Source organism: Rhinolophus sinicus, linkage group LG06, assembly GCF_036562045.2.
Source record: "Rhinolophus sinicus isolate RSC01 linkage group LG06, ASM3656204v1, whole genome shotgun sequence".
NCBI lineage: Eukaryota > Metazoa > Chordata > Mammalia > Chiroptera > Rhinolophidae > Rhinolophus > Rhinolophus sinicus.
The window spans coordinates 119,051,286-119,078,761 of NC_133756.1; the positions used below are offsets into that span (position 1 = coordinate 119,051,286).

Genomic DNA, 27,476 nt, shown 5'->3' on the forward strand with positions numbered 1-27,476 from the left:
TTTGCCCTGAAAGCATTTGCCAATTCTGAAAATTTTGAACCTTAATTTTAAAACCCTGGTGGGCAAGAAACCCAGGGGCTGCAAAAAATTGAGAGTCTAATGGGAGAAACTTCTCACAATATATTTGTTCCCCACAATATGTTGGGACTTCACACCCAGAGTGAGGATAAATTAGAAGAGAAACATTTTACATAGAATTACAGAATAAATCGATTCACAACAGCACCAGAGAATTTCAAGCCCTAAAGAATTATAGTTGAACTCCCAGGCATTTGACAGTAGAAAATGCATGTCCTCTCTGAAGAAACTACTTTTATTGCAAATCTAAATTTATTCTCACAAATAATTTGTCAAATATAATGTCCAATGCACACACAAACACAAGGCTCACAAAGAAACCAGATGCTATGATCAGGAACTAGCAAAACAATAGACAACAGAAAAAATCCACAAAGATTTCAGATATTGAACAACTATGCTGACTGTAAAGAGGGGAAAGATGTTTAAAGATCTCTATAGAGAAGAGGTAAGCATAAAAGATGCTATAGAAAATTTGCAAAAGAATCTAAAACAATTCCAGAAATAAAAAATACAAAACTGAAATTAAACCCCTAAACGTGGAGCTTCTGGGGGCAGACGACACACCCTGAGAGAGCATGGAAGCTCCATGCCACTCCATCCCCCCATACTTTGGCCTGTGTATTTCTTTCATTTGGCTTTTCCTGAATTGGTGGAGGAGAAACCCATGTGAAAACAGAGCCAGAGATTTGAGTGGTGCAGCCATACGCTAAGGAACGCTGAGAACCACCAGAAGCTGAAAATGGCAAGAAAGGACGCTCCCTTTGAGTCTTCAACATGGCCGTACTGACACTTCAACTTGGACTTCTGGCCTCCAAACTCTGAGGTAGATTTGTTTTAAGTCAAAAACAAACAGACAGACAAAAACTCCCCAAAGGTCAGATCCCTGCTCTGAAGAGATGGCTCTCAGCCTTGGCCGCACATTGGAAACACATAGGAGAGCTTAAAACAAAAAACAAACAAGCAAAAAACACTGATTATCATACTCCAACCCAGATCAGTTGAATTAGAATCTCAGGGGTGCGGCCCAGGGGTCAGTTCCTTAACTTGTTGTACATCCAGGGTTGGGAACCATTACTCTGGATCAGGGACAGGCAAACTGTGGCCACAGGCCCAGTGTGGCCTGCCTCCTGCTTTAGTAAATAAAATTCCATCAGAATACATGCACACACACAAAACCCAAGGCCCAGTTTAGTAGATCAGATTGTGATGAAAAGAGAATTAGGGGAGTACCCTAGGCAGACCCCTGGATGTCTCTTGCTTCAACAGAGTTTGGGCGGAACAGACCCAGGGATGCCCCTTTTCCAGCCGCCGATCACCCTCCAACTTCTTTTCCAGTCTCAACCTTCAGAACCAATTCTGCTACCCTCGGCCTCTGAGACCAGCCAACACTGATTTTTGAGCTTAACTCCCTATTGCCGAGCAACCAGGAGCTCCCAAGTTTGTCAGAATTATTCCACCGAGGTGGCCTCCTACACCTACCTCTCCCTGGGCTTCTGTTTTGACCACGAAGATGTGCCTCTGGAGGGTGGGAGCTAGTTCTTCCTCAGGTTGGCTGAGGAGAAATGTGAGGGTGCCAAGTGTCTCTTGAAGATGCAAAACCAGCATGGTGGCGACGCCCTCTTTCAGGACCTGCAGAAGCCTTCCCAAGATGAGGGGAGTAAAACTCAGGATGCCATGGACACTGCCATGGTCATGGAGAAGAACCTGAACCGGGCCTTTTTGGATCTGCATGCCCTGGGTTCTGCCCGCACATCTCTGTGACTTCCGGGAGAGCCACTTCCTGGATGAGGAGGTGAAACTCATCAAGAAGATGGGTGACCACCTGAGTAACCTCCGCAGGCTGCCCAGCCCCCAGGCCAGGCTGGGCCAGTATCTCTTCAAAAGGCTCACCCTCAAGCACGACCAGGAGCCTTTGGAGCCGAGTCCTTTGAGGGGCCCCTCTGCATCATCTTGGTGTTGGGCTTCTGCCTGAGACTCTCCCTGAAACCACTAGGCAGCCTTCTAACCACCCTGGAGCCCTCTCTCATGCCATGGACCAAATTGAAACAACAAAACTTTTTGAAGCAAGAGAGAGAGAGAGAGAGAGAGAGAGAGAGAGAGAGAGAGAGAGAGAGAATTAGGAAACTGAAAGAAGAGAAATAATAAAAATTAGAGTGGAAATTAATGAAATAAAGAATAGAAAAGCAATAGAGAAAAATCAATGAAACAAAAAGCTCATTCTTTGAAAAGAGCAATACAATTGACAAATATTTGGCTAGACTGATAAAAAAATAGACTCAAATTACTAGAATCACAAATGAAAGAGGAGACATTATTACTGACTTAACAGAAAGAAAAAGGATTATAAAGGAAAACTGTACACAATTGTATGCTAACAAATTAGATAACCTTGATGAAATGGATAAATTCTTACAAAGACACAAATTACTAAAATTGATTCAAGAAGAAATAGCAAATGAATAGACCAATAACAAGTGAAGAGATTGATATAATAATCAGAAAACTCCCCACAAAGCCTAAACCAAGATTTTCTTTACACGAGATCACAAACTCTTCCAAAAATTAGAAGAGGATGGAGCACTTCTCAACTCATTTTATGAGGCCAATATTATTCTGATACTAAAACCAGAAAAATACATCACAAGAAAATTAATCTATAGACCAATATCTATTATGACTATGGACAAATTAATCCTCAGCAAAATACTAGCAAACCAAATGCAGCAACATATAAAAACAATAATATGTTATGACCAAGTAGGATGCAAGTTTGGTCTAACTTCCAAAAATCAATTACTGTAATACTTCATATAAATATAATAAGAAAACAAAACTTACATGAACATCTCAATAGATACAGAAAGGAGTTTGACAAAATCCAACACTCTTTCATGATAAAAAATAAAACAAAACAAAAAACACTCAACAGACTAGAAACAGAAGGGAACTTCATCAATATTATAGAGTATCTACAAAAACACCCACAGTTAATATTATATGTAATTGTGAAAGACTGATTGCTGTCCCCCTAAGGGAAGGAACAAGACAAGGATGTCTTCTCTTCCTACTTCTATTCAATGTGTACTGAAGGTTCTAGCCAGGGCAAATAGGCAAGAAAAAGAAGTAAAAGCACGCAGATCTGAAAGAAAGTAATCAAACTATTCATATATGACATGATCTCCTGTAAAGAAAATCCTAAGATGGGCAGGGGTTGGGGGGTAGGGGAGATGAAGGAATTAGAAAGTACAAACTGGTAGACACAAAATAGTAATGGGGATGTAAAATACAGCATGGGGAATATAATCAATAATGCTGTAAAGATCTTGTAGGGTGCCAGACGGATACTGGACTTATCAGGGGGATCACTTCATAGATTGTGTAGATGCCTGACCACTATAATTATATATATATATTCACGGGGATGTAAAGTACAGCATAGAGTCAATGGTATGTAAAGTACAGCATACAGTCAATGGTATTATAACAGCTATATACGATGTCAGAGGGGTAGTAGGCTTGGAGGGGTTATCACTTTGTGAAAGATGTAAATGTCTAATCATTACGTTGTTTTGTACACCTGAAACTAATATAATTTTTTAAAAAAAGAAAAAAAAAATCCTAAGAAATTAACTTAAAAATGATTGGAACTCATAAACAAATTCAGCAAGTTTTCAGGACACAGTCAGTATACAAAAACCAACTGTATGTCTATACACTTGCAATAAATTATTTAAAAATGAAATTAACAATTCTATTATAATAGCATCAAAAAGAATAAAATACTTAGGAATAGATTTAACAAAGGAAGTGCAAAACTTGTACTCTGAAAACCACAAAACTTTGTTGAAAGATATTAAAGAAAATCTATAGTTGGAAAAATATTCCATGTTCATGGATTGAAAGACTTACATTGTTAAGATGATGATACTCCCTAATCTGATCTATAGATTCAATGCAATCCCCAGCAGAATCCCAGCTGGCTTCTTTGTAGAAATTGACCAGGTGCCTGTAAAATTTATATGAAATTGTAAGGGGCTTAGAATAGTGAAAACAGTCTTGAAGAACAAAGTAAAAGTCATACTTCCTGTTTTCAAAATTTATTATAAAGTAACAATAATCTAGACATTGTAGAACTAGCACAAGGATAGACATATAGATCGATGGAATAGAACTGAGAGTCCATAAATAAACCCACATCTACAGTAAACTAATTTCAACAAGAATGCCAAAACCCTCCTACAGGGAAAGAACAGTCTTTTCAACAAATGGTGCTGGATAGCCACATGCAGCTAAATGAGGTAAGATCCCTTCCTCACATCATACACTCAAAAGGGATCAAGGACCTAAACGTGAAAGCTAGAACTATAAAACTCTTAGAAGAAAACAAAGGATAAACCTCCATGACCTTGGATTTGCCTAAGGATTCTTAGATATGACGCCAAAAGTATCAGCAACAAAAGAAAAAATAGATAAACTAGATTTCCTCAAAACTAAAAATTTTTGTGCTTCAAATGACACCATCAAGAATGTGCAAAGACAATACATAGAACGAGGGAAAATATTTGCAAGTCACATATTTGATTTGTATCAGGGCCTTATACCCAGAAATAAAAAGAAATCTTACAACTCAATAATAATTTTTTTAAAACTCAATTTAAAAAAATGGGTATAAGATGTGAATAGATAGTTCTCCAAGGACAATATACAAATGGCCAATAAGCACATGAAATGATCCTTAACATCATTAGTCATTAGGGAAATGCAAATCAAAACCACAATGAGATACCACTTCACACTCACTAAAATGACTAGAATCAAAAAGTGAAATAGTAATTAAGTGTTGGAAAAAATCTGTGGAGACAGCCTCAGCTGACATCTGGATTGTAGCCTGATGAGGCCCTGAGGAAGAGAATCTTAGCTAAATTTTGCCCAGACATCTGAGTTACAGAAACTGTGTGGTAATAAATGAGTTGCTTTAAGCTAAAAAAAAAAAAAATCTGTGGAGAATTTTGAACCCCCACACACTGCTAGTGGAAATGTGCAGCCACTTTGGAAAACAGTCTGGTAGTTCCTCAAATGATTAAACATAGCGTAACCACATGAACCAGGAAATCTACTCTTAGGTATATAAACCTAAGAGAAATGGAAACATATATCCACACAAAAGTTGTACATGAAGTTTATAGTAACATTCATAATAGCCAAAAGGCAGAAACAACCTGATGTCCATCAATGGATAAATAGATTTAACAAAATGTAGTACACCCATACATTGGAATATTATTGAACTATAAGAAGAAATGAAATACTGATTCACGCTACAATATGGATGAACCTTCAAACCATTATGCTGAGTGAAAGAAGCTAGTCTCAAGGGCCCACGTATTATATGATTCCACTTATATGAAATGTTCTGAATGGGAAATCTATAGAGGTAAAAAGTAAATTAATGTTTGCTTAGGCCTTGGAGTGGGAAATAGGGGGTTGATAGCTAAAGGGCACAAGGTTTTTTGTGAGGTGATGAAAATGTTCTAAAAATGACTGTGGTGGTGTTTGTACATATCATCTGTGAATAGAACAAAAAAATCATTCAATTATACAGATTAAATGTGTGAATTGTTTGGTTTGTGAATTATATTTCAATAAAACTGTTTACAACATATAATGAGACACTAACTCCCAGGTGCTAGTCCTGCCCTTCCACAAACTTGAAAGGGGGTGCCTCTAGATTTGGCACCCTCGGTTCTTTGCCTTGCTTTACTCTAATCCCAGGTGTGCTCTGCATCCTTCCCCCTTTACATAAAGATAACTGCTTTTTATTAGTTGTTGTTACATCCCCTTGCCTCAGCAGAGGTTTTATGTAAAAGGGCTAAAAGTAGAAGTTGCTTGCAAGACAGTACTCACTTCCTTTCCTCTTTTTTCTTTTTTTTTAAAGTATAGAGTTCATCAAGCTTATGACAAATATCTTGGTGAGCAACAAGAAAATACTTCTCTTTTCAGAGCAATCACACAGCAGAATGATAGATTTCCTCAACATTTACATTCTTAAAATAAGAGGGTGATGCGAGGGAGGCCCTGAGCTCTTCTTGGTGGCAGCACTTTAAGGAACTGGCTAGATTTTAGAGGGGATGACCATGTGGTAAACCTAGACAGAGGCTTTGGGGTTCATAGCCTCAACCAAATTTCCTGGCCATAGCTTATAAATCGTATGCAAGGAGAAAGCTGTCAGACTTCCAGAGACCACTAGAACCCTGGAAAAGACCTTGGCAGAAACCTTGAGGAACCAGAGCTATTGCCTCTTTCTGTTTCCCCAGTATCCTATAAAGCCTGTGTGGAGAGGGGAGCCCCTGATATTGATGAATATTTTATTTCTTGGTACCCAATCCTGATGTACTGATTTAATCTCTGGGGCAGTGTCCAGGAGAGCTTTGAGTCTCTTAATTAGATTTTTTAAAACAATATAGAAACAGCTATTTCTAATACACTTGAGGTTTTGCTTTTAAATATTTTTATTTGGAAATGCTTTCAAATGAAGTTGCAAAAATTAAAATAAGACAAAGAATATCCATCTATCCTTTACCCAGATTCACCTATTGTTAAAATTTTCCATTTGTTTTATTATTTGCTGTTTCTATAACTATGTGTTTGTATGTATAGTTATATATTTAAGTGTATGTATATATACACAGCATTTTTCTGAACCATTTGAGAATAAGATATATATATATGTATGTATATATGCTAAAATATTAGATATATGTATTAGAACCAAGAGCAATGTTATCTTTCACAACCACAGTTAGAGTGCCAGATTTAGCAAATAAAAATACAAGACACCCTGGGCAAATTCCAACAGAAATTAAAGCTTCTGAGCTTTCCTTGACTAGTAGAACTATTATACTCCCTCTTCTGGACAGACTTAAAAACTGTTCTTGGATTTGATGAATTCTGGGTCTCCTTGGCTACCCTTCAATTCCTAAATCATAAGCTGAAGACACCGGGCCAGGTTTCTGAAAACCAGTTTGTAACTGTCATGATCTTGCTGATAAAAATGAGGGCTGATCGACTCTGGTATTCAATTAACACTTGTATTTCTCCTATCTTTTATACTTGCCCTATATAATTCCATCTCTTGAAAAGTTCTGTTATTTAGTAGTGTTTCTCAGAATTGAATAAGAATTGTCTTACAAAAACCACTGCTTATCAAATTTCACATGCATATAAATAATCATTGGTTCTTGTTAAAATGTAGATTCTGATTCAGAATCTAAGAAATTTTGCATTTCTTAGTAAGTTCCCAGAGGACACCAATACACTGGTCCTATCGCACTTTGAGGAGCAAGATTATGGCCTCCTATGTCACCATCAATAGATATGTGTCAAATCCCAATCCCAATGTACTGATTTAATCCCTGGGGCAGAGTCCAGGAATATATACTTTGAACAAACTCCTAAGGAGATTTGAGAACCAATGGTCTATGGTTTTAAAATGCCCTCTTGCTCCTCAATGCCCAATGCTGGTTCTTCCTGCAGCTTGCTGTTTTTAATGACAACCTCAGACTCTGAATTCTTTAAGTTATCTGCAGCAAGCATTTGCTGTTTATCATGAGCAACCATTTCTTGCATAGATCCCGACTCCCTGACAGTTTTTATTTTTTGAAATGAATAATTGTTATATGCTTTCTTGTAGCCTCAGCTCCTGGCATAATGCTTGGCATAGAGTAAATGTTCAATTAATGTTTCTCATGGACAATAACAGTGATGGTGAACAATGAATTTTTCTCCAGGACACATAATTGTTTTCCAAGCCTTATGTGATTAAAAGAACCTGCTGACTCCATTAAAAGAAACACCCAACTGCTTAGCAAAAGCAGCTTTAACTACAAACTACGGCATGTAATTTTTCAGGACTTGGCAGTACGATCCTTTTGCACCTTGGTAGTTTGGATTTTATTATGGCACATGGCACTTTGAAGGAAAGAAAGTAATACTTTGAATTTATTATTTCTTTTATCTGTGAACCTCAAAGCACTCTAAAGCCATTTATTAGGTTACTGTAGCCATGGTGTGAATATTATTACACCCTTCTTGTAAAAAAAAAAGCTGACTAGGGAAAGAGTTGTAAGATACTGGTCAAAATCAGTCATTGTAAGGAAACCAAACCAGGAAACTCAGGAGCAAATGAGTGACAGGTAAGCAGTTCTCAGCATCTCCCAGACCTCAAGTGACTTGAAAGGTGAACATTACATACAAGAGAGGAAGCCAAAATTAAAAGAAATTTAAAATTATCTCAATAATCTTTCTTCTTCCTCTGTGTTCCTGTCGCCATTGCTCTTTGTACCTTTTATGGAGCTTATACATTGTTACCTGTGGTTAAATACTGGCCCATCTTTCCTCCTTCACAACTTCCTATCTATTTTTCCGTCATCTTGTTCTATCTCCTAGTGCACTGTAGCAGCAGAGCGAAAAGAACTGCCAGCTGAGATGTGAAACCGGGTTAGAACCGATTCCATCACTTACGAACTTCGCCTCTGAAAAAGTCAGTTCACTCTGAGAGAGGCAGTTTCCTCTTTGTGTGTAAAATGGGGATGGATCACGCCTACCTACCTCACAGGAGGGCTGAAGCGATAGAAACGCGATTCGTATACTGTAAAGCACTAAGTGGATACAAGTTGTCACCTTACTGTATCAGTCCTTGTTTAGTTTAAGCCCAGGACCACAAGACGCTGAGTAACTAACAGGTACAGGGCGTGTTCCTAGGGAACAGCCTTAACAGAGCTCTTTTTCCTTGGAGGAAAAGGAGGGTGCGGAGCTACTGGGAGTCGTAGTCCTTGCGGCGGTCTCCGCAGACCTCGGGGAAAGAAAAGAACTACAGCTCCCGTAAGGCTGTGCGGGACAGCCCCGCGCACCCTCCCGCCAGGCGCGTGCCCGAAGGCGAAACTGGAGAGCGACTTGCGCGCGCGCTACGAGCGCTGAAGTGGGGAGCTTGTGGTGGGGTGCTCGAGAAAAGGAGACGCTTGGGAGTGTGTGGGGATTGTAACAAGGACGAAAACGTGACAAAAGGCAAATTAAAAAAAAATAAAAAGAGCCGTACCCCATTCTTTCCCCACCCTGGCAGAGCCTAACACCCGCAACCGCAGAGACGTCGGGAACGCTCTTCGCCTCGCGCTTCACGCCCTAAGGGGCTTAAGTCAGCAGAGGCGGGAAGGGGCGGGGCCAGGGCCCTGGGGGCGGGGCCTAAGGTGATCAAGGCGGAGGCGGCGGCGTCCACAGCCAAGACCCAGACATCTGGGACTGTTGTTGTTCTCTCGCGGTGGGACCGCCTCAGTGTATTCCCCCAGAAAGGAACCAGGAGCGGGTCTGGTGGGGTGCGGGCGACCGCATATCCCCGTTCTCCTGCTTCCGGCGCCACATCCTGCAGTTGGTCTCTGATGCCCTTCAGTGAGGAAGGGGCGTCGGGACCCTGGTGAGAGCACCACAGGCCCTCCCAAATCGGTGTCTTCGTCGGCCCCCTGGCTCGCACAGCCCAGTCTGGCTGCCATGGCTGAAAACGCAGAAGGGGACTTGAACTCCAACCTGCTCCACGCCCCCTACCACACCGGGGACCCTCAGCTAGACACGGCCATCGGGCAGTGGCTCCGTTGGGATAAGGTGGGTACCTGGTCAGCCCAGCATCCATCCCCTCCCGCGTGTCCTCCCACACACAGTCCGCCCTTTCCTATCCCCACCCGGTGCTCGGCAGGCTGCAGAGGAGATGGTTCAGGCCACGGGGCGGGAGCCATCGTAGCCGGGCGTTGCCCCCTACCTATGCCTGGGCTGCCTCTCAGGGACCGTCTCAGATGAGCAGGGACGCCTGTAGTCGCTTTCTTTCGCAGTGCGCGAAATTGCAACCTCCCTCCTCCCACCCTCCCTTCACATGCATGTCATCTCTCTCTCAAAAAAAAAAAAAAAAATAACAATAATAATAATGTCATCATCATTGTAAATTATACCCGTCATAGCGCTATTTCCTTTCCCCTTTCTTTTCCTTTGACTTCCTTCTCTGCAAAGCTGAAAGTGGTTTTTGGCATCCTTCTTGTACGTTTCTGACCGCTATCCGCTTTAGTTCTGGTCTGGTGTGTTTCCACCTTCTGTCGCTAGGTATTCGCTGGGCTTTTATCACTCCCTGATATTCTCTAGTTTCACCTTTTGTTCTTGAGAAAGGTAAGGATTCCCTTACCTCTTTTTTTTCCTTGATGGGAATTATTTCCTGGACGTATCCTGTTAAAAAAATAATAATCATGTTTTCCAGGTTTCACATGATGCTCTTGATACAGCGTTGTTTTTGCTTTACCCATTCCTCCTCTATTCCCCCCACCTCCTCCAAGTTTGGCGGTGATTTCATCTTGTGCAGGCATATGGGATGGATCTGTGAGAGCTAGAATTAAAATGTAGCTGGAGGCCCCTGGTGGTTCCAACGGAGGAAGATGATCCAAGCTTTTGCTTTGTTAAATGCATTTGTTAAAGTTAAAGTTGAGAAGGCAACATTTAAAAAATGGAATGAATAATACTGAATTAAAGAATAAGCATGGTAGTATAAGAAATCATGTACAATTTCCTAAAGGATTAGCTTTTTGAAAAAGTTTTATTTTCACTTTGTTCAGTCCTTCATGCATTCAGCACAAAGTATTTATTGAGCACTGTGTAATGTTCCTGGGCCTATTAGGCTCAAGGAACACTAGTGGTGAGAAAGACAGAAAGGGTTCCTGCCTTCAGCAAGCCTGCGGTGAGCAGATAGGGAAGAGCAACAAACAAGCACCAATGAGTTAGTTAGTATTACTTGGTCATATGCATCTTGCACATCCTAATTCTTACTCTGGAGTCTAAACCAGTGTTGCTCAAAAAACCTTGAAGTGCTTGCAGATCACCTCAGGATCTTAACATGCAGGTTCTGGCTTAGAGGCCCTGGGGTGGGGCCTGAGAGTCTGAATGAGCTCCCAGGTGATATCAGTGCTGCTGTATCAAAGTGGACCACACTTTGAGTAGCCAGACTCTAGAGTGTTCTGATTGACATACCAGAGAACTAACTCTCTTATTGTAGGATTTGGTGATATATATATATATATATATATATATATATATATATATATATATATATATATGTATATGTATATGTATATGATATGCATATGTGTATATATATTTTTTAATCAAGTGTGCAAAATCTGTGATATCCCATTAACACTATGGTGCTCAAAGTGCAAATAACTTTAAAGCCAGTTTGCCAATATTTATTAAATGCCTGCTATGAATATAGTTCCTTGCTGTGGAAGGATACAAAAGAAGTGAAGATTCAAAGATTGCTCTTCTGCTTTTAGTCCTTTAGGGAGGAGGAAACCTAATAGAAATGAAAGAGTTAAGGCATAGCATCCTGTAAAATGATATATAATACAAACTGACTATATAAATATCTTCAGCAGGGAAAATTAACAAAATTACAAATGAATGTTTTCCTTATATGTTTAACATAGTTAATTGTTTTTGTTTAAAGCCATCTGCTATCATTGGTATTGTCAGTAAATGAATGTGGTTGTACTTACATCTCCCTAAAGTGAAAGGAAGATTTATGAAATTCAAAGACACTTGCAGAATTCCAACACAATTTAATTTACTAGTAACTATAATGTATGTCAAAGCCTTTAGCCCGTCAACATTAGGAGTTTAGTTTTCATTGCCATGAATGAGATCTTTTGTTCTCTTTAGGTGCTAGTTTTGACTATATTTTTCTTAATAAGTCTCTTGATTTTTTTTTTTAAAGACTGTCTCTGTTGTGCCTAGATATTGTTGAGATATACTGAAATATAAAAAGACTATAAAATGCATGTAAACATAAAAAGATAATGCTAGAGTAGCATTGGTGGCAATTAAATGGTTTATAGACAGTTCTTTTAGGAGTTCAAAAGTAAGAGTGACTTGTGGACTGGATGGTCAAGGAAAACTCTATAAATAAAGATAGGATACATAGAAGAAGAATGAAAACAGCCTTCGTTGAAAGTGGAAGAGAAATTCTTGATTTATATTTAAAGTGCCCTCTGTATACAAGGCATTGGCTGAAAAACCTGTGGGAGATACAAAGATGAAATAGATATAGATCATATCTTTAAAGAACATAGGATGGAAGATAAAAGTTCACAAACATAATACATAGAACAAGTAATAAGTGTCATTAACAGAAGAATAGATTTAAATAATTATAATAATTATTTAATAAAAATAATAAATGATTACTTAATCCCTCTCTCAATGGGAGAAAATATTTTTAATTGGTAAATAAAGGTGTATCTACTGTGGCTTGATAGTGTAGGTAAGCTAGGCTATGTCCCAGGGCACTGAAATGGAGAGTGCAGAAATGTAAAATAAGGGATCAGACTTAACAGCATTTATTACATTACACGTTGGCAGCATGTGTAGGCTTTTAGCATAGAGCAACTGAGTTTAATACGTGATTAGTACCTAGTTAGTGAAAAGAAGGCACCTATCAAATGCCACTGATTCTTAATGACTCTAGTGAGATGTTAATACATAATAAGTGATAAATTGATCCGAGGGCAATTTGCTACTTGCCTGAGTCACCAAAATTGCTAGTTTTAGCCTTGGTGGTGTGATGTACTTTGAAAAGTCTTCATGAGAAAGTGTTACTTGTGCCGAACTTGAAGAATGAGTTAAAATTTTGATTTACCAACATGGAGAGGAGGACTGTTCTAAGCAGAGACTGAATCTTTATGTGTGTATTTAGAACATTTGTTTTTGGTATAGCTTAGAGAGAAATTGTTGGAAAGGCATGTAGAGACCATGTCATAGAAAGGCTTTACAGTTGACCCTTAAATAACATCAGTTCAAACTGTGTGGATACTCTTATATGTGGATATTTTTCAATAAATACGTACAGTACTATTAATATATTTTCTCTTAATGATTTTCTTAACATTTTCTTTCCTGTAGCTTACTTTGTTGTAAGAATACAGTATATCATACATATAACAGACAAAATATGTGGTAATCAATTGTTTATGCTAGTATCAGTAAGGCTTCTGGTCAACAGTAGGCTATTAACAGTTAAGTTTTGGGAGAGTCAAAAGTTATACATGGATTTTCGACTGGGGGGAATTGGGAGAGGGGTGAGTGTCCCTAACACCTGTGTCCGAGTCAATTGTATAGTATGTTTTTAGTGGCCTTGAATAAATAAAGGTATGTGTGTTAAAAAGAAACTAGTGCAACAAGACAGGGTGTTTATTGGGGCAGTTTATTGGGGTATCCCGTGTACTTTCTATGGTGGGCATTCTGTTGGTAAATTTACTGCAGTCCAAGATCTGACCGTTGGTTTCTATGCCTTCAGACTAATTTGTTATTCTGTCTTGTCTCAGGATGGACTCACCCTACTTAAGGTCAAGAAACTGATACTGAATTCAGAATGCTATTTTATTAATTTATGGTACAGATATAGTAGTGGATTTGTCTCTATCAGGGCATTTACTAGATGCACCGTAAGAGTAGTCAAAGAATTGGAAGGTTTTTAGTGATAAATTCCAATCACAAGTCAGGTGTATGGCATAAATGTTTAACAGTATCCGCCTGTAATAAGTGAATGAATGCCTCCATCGGTAGGGTGGGACTCTCCTACTGCTAGAACCGAACAAGTACATGACCAAGATGTTCTTCTTCCAGGCAGTGCACAGATGACAATTCTGCAGTGTCATTTGTGACCCTTCTGTGCTCTAGGGCTGACTAAGGCTTCCTCTTTCTGTTGACGTTTTCATACATTCTATCAAATTGCAGCAAGTCTTGCTGGCCTAGAAGCCAGGTTTTGTTTAACATGACAACTATCTCCTGTTTCTGATCTACGGTATGTTTTAACTTTTGAAAGCAAACTTATGTCCAAGATATTAAGAACAGGCCACGTTTGAGTGGGAGTGAGACCAGCCACAGGGCAGAGCTGCTCAGCCAGCTGTAGCAGCCACAGCTGTATACTGGTACTGACCACAATGTGGAGGCAGAAATAGGCCGTGACATTTAGAGAAACGGTGAGTAGAACATTCTAGTCTTAGAAAGTGAGTCTATGTGGAGAAAGAGTAGAATGTGAAGTTAAAGCTAGATTAGGTTAGGTTAGGGTTATGAAATGCCTGATAATAGAAATAAGCGACTTCAATCGAAGCCAGTGGTTTTCAGACATCTCGTAGTGAAGTTTTTTCAATCACAACATAGCCCAGGTAAAAAAGTGGCGAATGAATTCTCTTTTAAATCATTATTGTATGATGGAAAATACACCCATGAAGCACCTCTCCAAAGGTAATCTAGTCCAGTTTCATTGTGGAGAGACCCAAAGAATTTGTGGAAATTATCCAGTTGTGGCGGAGCCTGGACCAGAGCTTGGATCTGCCATCTAGTTCAATCCAGTTTTTACAAAACAGTTTATATTACATTGTTTTGTTCACATTTTTCTAATACTTTACTTAATTTGGCATTTAATCAGTGAAGAGTACAGAGTACATATGGCTTTATTAATTTGGGGAAATATTTGTACTTATTACTTGAATTTTAGTGTTTCAAACTTTGTGAAATGTTCTAAATCTCATTTGATATTCACAGCAACCTGTGCGGTAGGCAGGCTGGGTAGTAGTTATCCTCATTTTTACAAGGAAAGAAACTGAGTTTCAGAAAAGGAAAATGACGGGCTCAAGGACATAGGGCTTTTAAGTGGTAGAGTTGGAACTAGAACCCAGGTCATTTGGCCTTTACTCTGATTTTCTCATCACTGTACTAGACTCTATAATCTGAATACTTAGGTAGTAAATATTAGTGACATCAGAAACCAAGTTTCAAGGGCCTCATTAAAACCATTTGATAGGCTTTTCTAAAAGCTGGAGTGGGATGTAATATTCAGCAGAATAAATAAATTATTGGGAAATTTTTTTAAAGAGCTGAATTTGCTGCTCAACAATTGCTTTAGTCTCCTTGGCAACAACATTCTCCTTCTGTCCATGAAATTTAGTACATATGACTGAGGGTTTGGATTTATTTTCTTTTTAAGAAAAAAAGGAAAGTTGCGTATAGACCAGGTCATAGAAAGGCTTTACATTTGACCCTTGAACTACATGGGTTTGAACTGTGTTGGATTCACTTATGCGTGGATATCCATGACTTTTTTCTTTTTATTTCCAAATTTCTTACATTTTTTCCTCAGTTTTTACCATTTTATTTTTCATTTATTTCAAATGAATTGCATGCTTATGATAAAAATAGTACAAAAGGGATTGTAATGGAAAGCAATGTTTGGCTCTTCTCATTCTCAATTTACTCTTTAGAAGCCATTTTTAACTTTTTAGTTATTCTCATCAAAACACTAAATAATATGCTATTACCACTATTCTTTGATTTATTTCAGATATCATCTGCAAATATGTGCTGTGAAAAATGGAAGCTCGCTCACACTATTCTCTACCCCTCCTACATTTCATTATACTATTAGTTTTCGTTATTCTTTTGAAAGTTTACATAATGAAATTAGTGCTGACAAAGTCTGCAGAACAATAAGCCCAGCTCACAACAAAGAGATCCCAACTGGCTGTTCTATTTAGGAGGAGATTGGCAGAAACATATCTATTATATACAAAAACAGAGAAAACCCATACCAACTTTCTAGAAAAATCTGTGGATATCAGGAACTAACCAAGGATCAAGTTATGTAATGAAAACAAGTATTATGTGCTTAATTAATTGTTTTTACTATTTTGTATGGAGGTACTGTTTTTCAGAAATATTTATTTCCCCAAAGTAGAAGGTTGATTAGTAATTAATGCAGATTTTACTAAAGGAGTAATTTTTCATTAGTGAGTTAGTCTCTGCTTTATTGCTAATTAGTGCTGAGGCTGCTGCCCTCTGGTGTTGGGAGTTAATGGAAACAATGATTAAATGCTGGTGGGAAAAATGAACAGTAATGTGTATACAATCCTGCTTGGGATCTTTTATGCCAAATAATTTAGTGAATACTGTATCTTACCAAACAAAACTATGGAAATGGCCATATTTAATGCCCGAAAGGATATGAAAATTATAATGTAAATGAAAAGTACTATGCTTCTCAGATACAAAGGCATTTAACTTTCAGCTAACCAGAACCTCCTTAGAAAATCTCTTCAATACATTCAGTATAAGTAGTGGTTTTATTTTGTGGTTTCTGCTGCAGAATTTTCTCATGTCAGTGTCCCTCTGATATATTTCATTATTTATGCAAGTAAAAATTAGAAAAATACCTAAATGCCCACCAATAAGGGAGAGAATACATAAACTGGAATACTCTGCAGCAGTTGAAAAGAATAACATAAAATCTACATGTATTGAAAGGACCTCCAAGATATACGCGTATTCAGTGAAATAACTTCTAGAGCATCATGTACAATTTAATACCATATATATAATAAATATATGTAATATGTATATATATATAATAAAAAGAAATAAAGCAAAACTGCATTTCTATAAGTATGTAGATAGATGTACATAAAGTTCTGGAAGGATACATTACAAACAAGACTAGTTTCCCCAAAGTGCAGGGGTCTGGGAATGAAGGTAATAGTCAAAGCTTTATCTATATTATTTGTATGTTTTTAAAACAGGGTAACTGTCATTTGTAATTAATAATTAAAAATAAAATTTAAAATATAAACTAAGGACAACTAAGTGGGCAACTGTCTGCGGCTGGTTTTTAAGAGCAATGGGAGTTCAAAGTCAGGAAGATCTGTAAAAAGTAGAATTTGATCTGGACTTTGAAGGATGCGTAGGATAGGAATAGATGATGGGTAGAGAGGCAGAAAACTTAAGGTGGGGGAAATAAAGTAATAAAATGGAAAATGAACGGATCAGGGAATTGAAACTGAACAATGCATGCAAGAACAATGAAGAGATTTTCTTTAAACTCAAGTATATAGCATATGTTTTAGACTGCTGTGGTGGTTAAGAATAGAGCAAAGAAAACTAGTGTTTTTTGAGTGATCCATATGTCAGACATGGTACTAGATGGTTTCATGTAAAATGTCTCTTTTAATCTTCCCAAGGTTTGTTTGAGATAGTTATTACCATTTTTTTTTACCTATACACAAGCTCAGGCTCAGAGAAATAGAGACAGTACTTGAATTCAAAAAGGTTTGGAACTTCTCTGCCCTTTGGGATCTGATCCCATCCTGCCTAACCTTTACATTTGATGTCACCAGAATTGGACTCTACTGTTGGTTCCTGGATGATTAATCTGGCGGCAGTATGTAATTAGGATGTGATGGGTTTAGATTTGTGGAAGGTAGCCTGGAGACTCTTCTAGAAATATGGATGTCAAAGCTGTACGTTAGGATGCCTATAGAGCCTTCTAGGAAAGTTAAAGAAGAGGTAATGAGACTTATTAACAAATTGATTTCTCTCATTTTGAAAACACAGAGAATAAGCTTCTCATTTTGTTACATCATAACATTTTGCTAAATTTGAATCAGATCTTTTAAAAGAAATATGCAAATTACGGATTTAGTTTAAATTCCCATATTTACTTCCCTGATCCCATTCTCCTCCTTTCCCCAAAGTAACCATGGCATATATCTAGGAATAGTAGGGTTTTGTCTAAATTTTCTGTTTTGTTAAAAAATTGTTTTGCTTTTCACTTATCAAATAAAGATAGCCCTGGAAGTTAAACAGCTCCTTTTTTAAAAACAAAAATCACTCAGTCAAAACTATTTCAGTACCTGAAATCACTCAAACAAAATTGAAGTATTACGTTTCTTATAATATATAAATACTTAGTATATAACTTTTGAAAATGTGAATACTATTAACTTATCTCTACATGGTACACTATAAGATTTTCAGAAGCTATAGTTCCTTAACAGAATGAAAGCCAACAGTAAAATAACAGCTAATGCAGACTGATGTTCTCTAAGTAGAAATGTCATACTTTACAAAAATAAGATCCATTTGTGATTTCTGTAAAATTAAATTCGTACTTACATAAAATAAATGACTTAAATATTTTCTCCCCCAAATGTCAAGGAATTTTTACATAATTACAAAGAAAAACTTAACAGTAAGAGAGTTGACATTATACTACAATACAACTCACACCAACAGGTATTTAGTACTTTGGTAATTTGCATGTGTTAAAAAAACCCCGAAAAAAACCAAAAACCCTGCTTCATAAATCCACTGAGAATTCAAGCATCTTTCAAGTATTGAGAGTTTTTGATTCTTTTGTGTTTAAACAGGTCGTTAACTTGGTCAACCTAGATTGCAAACTCTGTTTCTTGAGAGGCCGAATCTCAATTTATTCTTTTATTCTTAGCTGGAGTCTGTCCCACACATACACAGTACAAGAGTCAGCCAGAGATTTGGGCAGAGTTTACGTGCAGAACGTGGGGATCTCCCTCTCTACTCTCTGCTTTTTGGACATACACTCCAGTGGCTGTGGTTGTCCTGAACTCAGTGCTCTGGTTCTGCAGGCCACAAGGACCGTGGGATTTTCATTGGTGCTTTAGCCACTGCACGTGGCTCTCACGATTACCTGCCCTCAAATTAAAAGCCATAAAAATGGGAAACTCCCTGTGCTGGGTCCTTCTCCCAAGTGTTAACTCCCTTGTAGAATTAAGCCTGCATTTGTTCACTCTCCATCCAGTACCTTCAGGTCTTTGTGGATTTTGGTTTTGTTTTCTTTGTTTTTCTATTTTGTCTAGAGTTTATAGTTGCTATCTGTGGGAAGGTCAGATATTGTTGCAGTGTACTTGACCATATAGGAAACAGATGGTATATGTTTTTTTGTGTCATTTACAATTATTTCTTTTTCTGTTTGTTGGTATAGAGAAATGCAATTGACATCTTAATATTGACCATGTATCAAACAACCCTACTATATTCTAACATTAATTCTAAAAATTATTTACTCTTACGGATTTTTTTATGTGCTCAATCATTTCATCTGCAAATATGTGAGCTTTGTTTCTTCTTTTTCAGTTCTTGTACTTTTTGTCTCTTTTTCTTGCTTTATAGCTTTGGCTAGGACTATAGGTTTTTCTTTTCTCCTTCTTATTGCTAGCCATTATCAGATTCAGGAAGTTCCTTCCTCTTCCTTGTGTGCTAAAAGTTAAAAATGTATACAATTGATCCTTGAACAATATGGGTGTAAACTGTGTAGGTCTACTTATATGTGGATTTTTCAAAACATATGCAGTTGGCACTTTGTATCCCGAGGGTTCACATCCGTGGTTGGGAATCCATGAATGTGGAAGCCAACTGTATGCCTTGTTCTACCTCATACGATATAGAGGACTTAAGCATCCACAGATTTTGGTATCCGCGGGGGTCCTGGAATCGATCTCCCACAAGTACTATGGGACTGGTTTTAGAGGAGTCAAAATTGATATGCCGATTTTTGACAGCATGGGGTTCAGTGTCCCAAACCCCTGCCTAGTTCAAGGGTCAAATGTATACTTTTACACATATGTATCCAAGGTTGAATTCCCTAGAAGCAGAGATTAGGATTCTTGTGCAAATGATTTATAAAAGGAGTGCTCTCAGGAGAAACCTGTAAGGGAGTGAGAGAATCAGGAAAGGGAAAGGAAAGAACAATGCAACGATACAGTACTTTCAGGTGAAGTTTAATCTCAGCTTGATTCTGTGCTTCTCGGGAGTGTTAATGGCACAACAGTTACAACCTGCACCAAACAGTCATTGGCTGTTGACCATTGGAGAAGGTGTGTGTAACCCCTAGGTATTCTGCACAAGCTGGCTCTGATTATCCCAGGACAGTTCTCCAGAGAAGAGCTGTATGTGTGAACTCAAAGCAGTAGTACCTATAGCAGCTGGAGTTGGACACGGCCCATCTAGTTAAAGGGATCTCTGGCGGCAGGGGTTTTAACAGGATCTTTACACACACACACACACACACACACACACACACACACACACACTGAGCTTATATATATAACTTGTTTACCAATAAATGTTTATCAGGCACCTTCTCTACATCTGTTGAGATTGTCACATGATTTTTCTTTTTTAACCTGTCAATGTTATAGATAACCTTGATTGATTTTCAAATATCATGCCAACCTTGTGTTCTGGTATAAATCCAACTTTGTCATGATATATTATTCTTTTATATATTGCTGGATTGATTTGATACTATTTTATTTAAGATTTTTGCACCTGTGTTTGTTAGTGAGTCTTATGATTTTTCTTTCTAATTGTGTCTTTGTTTGGTGGTTGTATCAAGGTTAAGCTAGACAGGTAAAAAAAGTTGATGAGTGTACCTCTCTTTATCTTCTCTGGAAGAGTTCTAATAAGATTTTAGTTATTTCTTTCTTAAATATGCTTTGGAACTTGTCATTAAAACCAACCGAGGGTGGGGGTGGCCAGTGAGCTCAATTGGTTAGAGCGCGGTGCTCTTAACAAGATTGCCAGTTTGATCCCCACATGGGCCACTGTCAGCTGCACCTTCCACAACTAGATTGAAACAACTACTTGACTTAGAGCTGATGGGTCCTGGAAAAACACACTTAAATAAATAAAAGTTAAAAAAACAACAACTGAGGCTGGAGCTTTCTTTGTGGGAAAGTTTTCTGATTCATTTTCTTTCAAGTTTATAATTCTAATCAGGTTTTATGTTTTTTCATGAAGAAAATTGTTTTCCCATACCTATCTAGTTTCCCGGACTATAATGGAAATACTATTATTAGTTTTTTGTATAAATTCCACAGATATTTAACCTCTCCCCCTACTATCATTAATACCTTGTTTGCCCGAAAATAAGACCTAACTGGACAATCAGCTCTAGTGCATCTTTTGGAGCAAAAATGAATATAAGACCGTGTCTTATATTATATTATACTATATTACTATTTTTGCTTCAAAACATTCATTAGAGCTGATTGTCCGGCTAGGTCTTAGTTTTAGGGAAACACGGTAGTATACTATCCTGCCAGTGTCCTGCCCTTTGCTCTTTTTCCCACTTAAAATATTTTTATCAGCATATATATATATATATATATATATATATATATATATATATATATATATATATGACTGCTCCATTCTTTATAACAGCTGGATGTTATTCATTGAATTGATATGCCAAACTAATTGATCAATCTCTTATTCATAGGCATTTATAGTGTTGTTGTTTTTTTGTCTATTACAATCAAGGAATTGCTTCTGGTGCATATATATTCAGAGCTGTGTGTAAGTATCTCTATGGGATCAATTTGTAGACATGGAATTATTGAGTCAGATTATCAGATTATGTGCATTTAAAATTTTGATAAGGGCGGATGGGTGGCTCAGTTGGTTAGAGCACGAGCTCTGGGCAACAGGGCTATGGGTTCGATTCCCACATGGGCCAGTGAGCTGTGCCCTCTGCAACTAGAATGAAGTCAATGAGCTGCCGCTGAGCTCCCTGGTGGCCAGATGGCTCAGTTGGTTGGAGAGTGGGCTGTCAGCCACAGGGTTGCTGGTTTGACTCTCACAGGGATGGTGGGCTACGCCTCCTGCAAGTAACAACAGCGACTGGACCTGGAGCTGAGCTGAGCCCTAAGATTGAGCTGCGCCCTAAGATCCACAACTAAGATTGAAAGGACAACAACTTGACTTGGATGAAGCTGATGAGTCCTGGGAAAAACACACCACTGTTCCACAATAAAATAATAAAACAAAATTTTGATAGATATTGCCAAATTGCCCTCCAGAGAGGGTGTGCCAGTTTATTCTTCTACCAGCAATGTATAAAAGTTCCTACTCTCCCACATTCTGGACTCCACAGTGTAGAATCAAATGTTTTTCTTTGCCAATGTGAAAGTGAAAATTATATTTTATTTTAGTTTTAATTTCCATTTTTCTTACAAAGAGGCTGAGTATATTTTCATATATTTAAAAGATACCTGTATTTCCTTTTTTTTTTTAACTGTCTTCATATATTTTGCCCATTTTTTTTTTTTAAGTCATTGATCTTTTATTTACAGTTAAAGAAATAAACCTTTGGTTTATTTGTCACATGTTACAAATGTTTTTTCTTCAGGTTGTCTTTTGGATTTATTTATGTAATTTTTATCATGTAGAACATAACTATAATTTTATCGACAGCATAATATTTGGTAGATCTATTCTACTTAACCATTTCCTGTTTGTTGGACAGCTTAAAGTGTTTCTGATCTTTAAAAACTATTTTAAATAATGCTGAGAGCATCATTTTACATATAGGTAGCTTTTATTTCTTTTGGATTATTTATGTATTATTAGCATGGGTAAAGATGACATGCACATGAGAGATATTTAATTTTTGAGAAATGCAGTCAGACCATAATTGTAGTATGATTTCAGAAGAATATGAAAATTGGGCCTTATTGAAAAAACAAACAAACAAAAAAACCATGTTATTGTTTCCTGTGTTGGTAGTTTTCATGCTGATGGGCAGGGTTCTCCGATTGGTAGTATTTTCACCACTCCAAAACATATTAAACATGAGCCATGAATCTTTGTTAAAAATTAAATTAAATATAGGTTTGTAGAGTCTCAGTTGACAGGGACTTAAATATCATCCTGTTTAAGCTCCTTCTCAAAATAAAAATATGTCTGTAGTAACCCTAATAGGTAACTTATACCAGAACATTCCTGGTACAATGGAGTCTTGTCTTACTTGGGAAATAGATTCTAAAGTCAATAAATAATTAAAATCTCATGAAGTGAAAAGTTACCCTTGGAAACCTTGGCAATTTAAAAAATACGTGATTTAAAGTATTTAACCTTAAACAATAATATATGGTCATACATAATCTATATATTAATTCACCATATATGATAGAGCACCTGCACAAAATACAATTTTTAATACTGCTTTGGGAGGTAGGACTAAGTACATATTGTTGAATATGTGTTAGTTAAATGTACATAAAGCTGTACCATGTAGTGCAATATTATATGGGAAAAAGACTTCCGGTTCTAGTAATGACAGATAAAGTGATTTGGACAGCTTTCCTCCAACAGCTAGAAAAAATAGACAGAATATAGATTTAAAAATCTATTTGAAGATATTGAAGACTCAACTAGTTAGCTAAGAATTTCCAGTTCAAGATCTGGAAGAAGAGGGAAATTCCAAGCCACAATCCTGAAGAAGACAGAAATTTAGAGAACTGAATTTAGCCTTTAAGTGCTACTTTTGCTCTGGGCATGTTTCTGATCCAGGATAAAAGCCCAAGAGGTTTAGCAGTCTTTTTGTTAGCTTTGCTGGGATAGAGGGACAAATATTGAAATTTAGGGCCTACTATGTGTGGGGACTCTGAAAACACTTCCACTTTAGATTTGGGACTCCAAAGGGCTACCCTATGAGTATTGGTGCACTCAAAATAAACATCACTCACACAGACCACATCCCATCTTTGAGTCATTTGGAGCCTAAAAAGTGGGTAAAGGTGAACCTGGCTTACGAGTGTCTTCAGGTGCTTGGGGTAAGCAAAAAAAACTTCCCTGAGGGAGGTACCTTCACCCCAGGCTTCAAATTATTCCTATATTCAGTACAGAGTCAAATATAACCAGACACACAAGGAAGCAAGTCAACAGAACAAGAACCTGAAGAACCAACAGATAATAGAAACTGTGGGGACTCCTAATACTGCAGTTATCAAATGCAGACTTTAAAATAACTTGCTTACCAAGTTCAAGAAGATAAAAGAGAAGACGAAAAATTGGACAGAGAAATGAAAATGACACGAAAATAGCATTGTGGGTTTTTAAAAATAAAAATTATGAATCTGAAAAATTGCAATAACCAAAATCAAGAATTCAAAAAGAATTTAAGAAAGAATTAGTAAACTAGAAGACAGGTCAGTGGAAAACAGTCAGGATGAAGGATGGAATGCCAAAAGGATGAGAAAGAAAATAAAAGAGAAAATATAAGACATAAGATAATACAGTGAAAAGTTCTAACATACACTTAATTGAAATTTCTTAAGGAGAAGAAAGAGAATGAGCCAGGAGGAATATTTGAAGAGATAATGGCTTTGAAATTTCCTAAACTGATGAATGACATCAATCCACAGATTAAGAGTTTGGGATTAATTTGTATTCTCTAAACTTTTCTCCCTGATTACATAAGTCATTCTTCCATATAAGTAAATAAAAGAGTAAAGAGGTTAATCACCATTAATGAAGGACAGTTTGTTTCTTTTTTGTTTTATTTTTCTATATGTATATATGTATTCATCTTACAGATTTGGAATTTTACTGCACATATGGTATATATATTTCTAAGTGTTTTGCCATTAAAATTCTAAAGTAATTTTGAAGATACTATTCTAATGCATTATTTTTTTATTAGTTTCAGGTGTACAAAACAATGTAATAGTTAGACATTTTCACCCTTCACAAAATGATAACCAATATACTACCCCTCTGACATCATATATAGCTGTTACAATTCCATTGACAGCATATTCCCTATGCTGTGCTCCAAATCCCTTGATGATTATATATATATATATATATATATATATATATATATATATATATATATATATATATATCAGGTGTATAGTGTAGTGGTCAGGCATCTACACAGTCTATGAAGTGGTCTCCATAATAAGTCCATTGCCCATCTGGCAACCTACGTAATCTTTACAACATTATTGATTATATTCCCCAAATTGTATTTCATATTCCCTTGGCTACATTGTGACTTCAATGTCACTAATCATTAGAGAAATGCAAATAAAAACTACAGTGAGGTACCACCACACTCCGGTAGGAATGGCTATCATCAATAAGTCAACAAACAACAAATGCTGGAGAAAAGGGAACTCTTGTGCACTGTTGGTGGGATTGCAGATTGGTGCAGCCACTATGGAAAACAGTATGGAGGTATCTCAAAAATCTGAAAATGGAACTACTTTATGACCCAGCAATTCCACTCCTGGGTATCTATCCAAAGAAATCCAAAACACTAATTACAAAAAATATATACACCTTTAATGCATTATTATATCATACTTTTTATTTAACCAGTTTTCTATTGGACATATAGTTTGCTTATAATTATAAATAAATTATATATCTGCATGATTAAATTTTAACATTCATCCATGATTATTTCTTTGGAATAAATTTCTAGAAGTAGAATTGTGGGATCACAGGTTATTTAATATTTAAGATATTATAACATTGGCAAATTGTCATCTGAGAAATTGTATCAAATTATACTCCATCTGTGGCAAAATATATTTTTCAAAGATGGCTACATACATACATAATTTTTTATATCAGGCATTTATTATCTTTTGTATCATATACATATATGTATATACATACATACATATGTGTGTGTATGTATATACATATATCTCATTCCACCCCACATGTTATAACTTTGGCACACCCCAGTTGAAAGGTAGGATCTATGTTTTCTCCTGGAACCTGGGCAGACCTTTGTACCTGCCCCAGGAAATACAGTTCAGTGGAAGTGAAGCTTCCTGGCTTCCAAGGCTAGGTCATAAAAGGTAATATGGATTCCATATGGCTTGCTTGCTCTTGGGACACTTGCCCTTGGAACCCAACATTGTGAGGAAGCCAAGCCACATAGAGTGACCGCCATGGTTATTTCAGTTGACAGCACCATCTAGGCCCCAGCTGTCAACATCACAAGCCTTCAAATGATAACAACCCTCAATCTTCAAGTCTTCACGCGGAGACGCCAGACATTGTAGGACAGTGACAAGCCATCCCAGCAGTGCCCTTTCTAAATTCCTGACCCACAGAAACTGTGAGATAATATATTGTTATTGATTTAAGCCACTAAGTTTGGAGTGGTTTGTTACCTCTGCCATAGTAATTAATATACCTTCTCTTCCCAGCGTTGGGCTTAATAATTTTAAAAACTTAATAAAATTTTGGGGTAAAAAATAGTATCTTATTTTAATTTTCATTTCCTTGGTTACTAAGAAGAGGTTATCCAGTAGGGAAGTTATTAGTTGGCTTGCTGGCTATAAATATCATTGCAAACTCAATAAGTTTAGTACTGACCTCATTATCTCTCTACCCCCAACTTGTTTCTCACCCCCCACCCTCCACCCTCCAATTCCTACTCACTTTTCAGATCAGATATTACTTCTTCTTCCAGTTAGCTTTCCCTGACTGTGCTCTCCACCCTTCCCACCATTCTGGGTTAGAGCTGTATCCTGTGTGCTCCCATCGCACCCAGACCTTACTCCTATTCTAATACTTCTCATATTCTATGTGGTAATTGCCCTTTTACTTATCTTTATGCCTCATTAGATCTTGAGCTCGGTGAGAGCAGAAGCAGTGTCTCCTTGTTCCCTATAATGTTTCCTGTGCTTAATAAATAGATATTTTCAATTAATTCAACAAACAATTGTGCGCCTGAGTGGCAGGCTCTGTTCTCAGTACTGGAGATATAGTAATAATGAAAACAAAGTAACATTTTTGAGTGATTGCATAAAGTGTATATTTGTGACTTAATTTAGCCTCAAAGAAAAGCATGAAATTATTTGTCCATAGGCCTTTATCTTTAAAAAAATGTATCCATTTAATTAGGAAATTCATTTCAGTTATATTCGATTGCATAATTTAAACTTATTCTAATATTTCCTTTCTCTAATACTTACTTTTCCTGAACGAATACGGCTACTTTGTCACTATTACTGACTGTAATCAATGGGCCCGTATTAAGCATCTTCTGTGTACAAGGTATAGATTAGGTACTGTGAAGGATACAAAGAGATTTAGAAAATGGTCTGTCCTATCAACTGAAGGTACCCCTATTATAGGAGTAATCGGTTACTGTTTTTAAGGGTATTTCCACTATCCTCTGTTAACTTTTTTCTAATACAGTGGTCCCACCTTATCTGTGGGGAATACGTTCCAAGACCCATAGTGGATGCCTGAAACCTCGGATAGGACCGTATAGACTATGTTTTTCCTATACATACATACCTATGATAACATTTAATTTATAAATTAGGCACAGTAAGAGATTAACAATAATAACTAATAATAAAATAGAACTATTATAATAATAAAATAAGGGTTACTTGAAGTGTAGTCTTTCAAGTCTTTTATGTAAACCAATTTATGCCAGTTTCTACAAATTTTTAAAGATGAAAAAATTAAATTTAGAATTAGACAAAGATCCTTTAAATGGGAAAAAATTATTGGTTTAACAAGAGTATATTTTGGACTCAATAAGGAAGCATCTGGTTCTGAAAACATTTTCTGCTTTGGATCTGGCTGACTCAGAAGTAAATATCAGTTATGTTCACCCTTCAGATTTTCAGATTGCAGTTCCTATTTTAACTTCTGTTTAGAAACAAACTTAAAAATTTTTTCTC

General features: G+C 37.0%; 1 protein-coding gene across 1 annotated transcript in view; it reads left to right on the forward strand.

Annotated features, from left to right (window-relative positions):
- The first annotated feature begins 9,319 nt into the window (after positions 1 to 9,319).
- PGM2L1 (phosphoglucomutase 2 like 1) overlaps positions 9,320 to 27,476 on the forward strand; it is a 47,853-nt gene continuing 29,696 nt past the window's right edge. Inside the window, exon 1 of the mRNA XM_019744395.2 lies at positions 9,320 to 9,732. Coding sequence (XP_019599954.2) covers positions 9,622 to 9,732 — 111 coding nt within the window. The 5' untranslated portion in view covers positions 9,320 to 9,621. The remainder of the gene's footprint in view (positions 9,733 to 27,476) is intronic.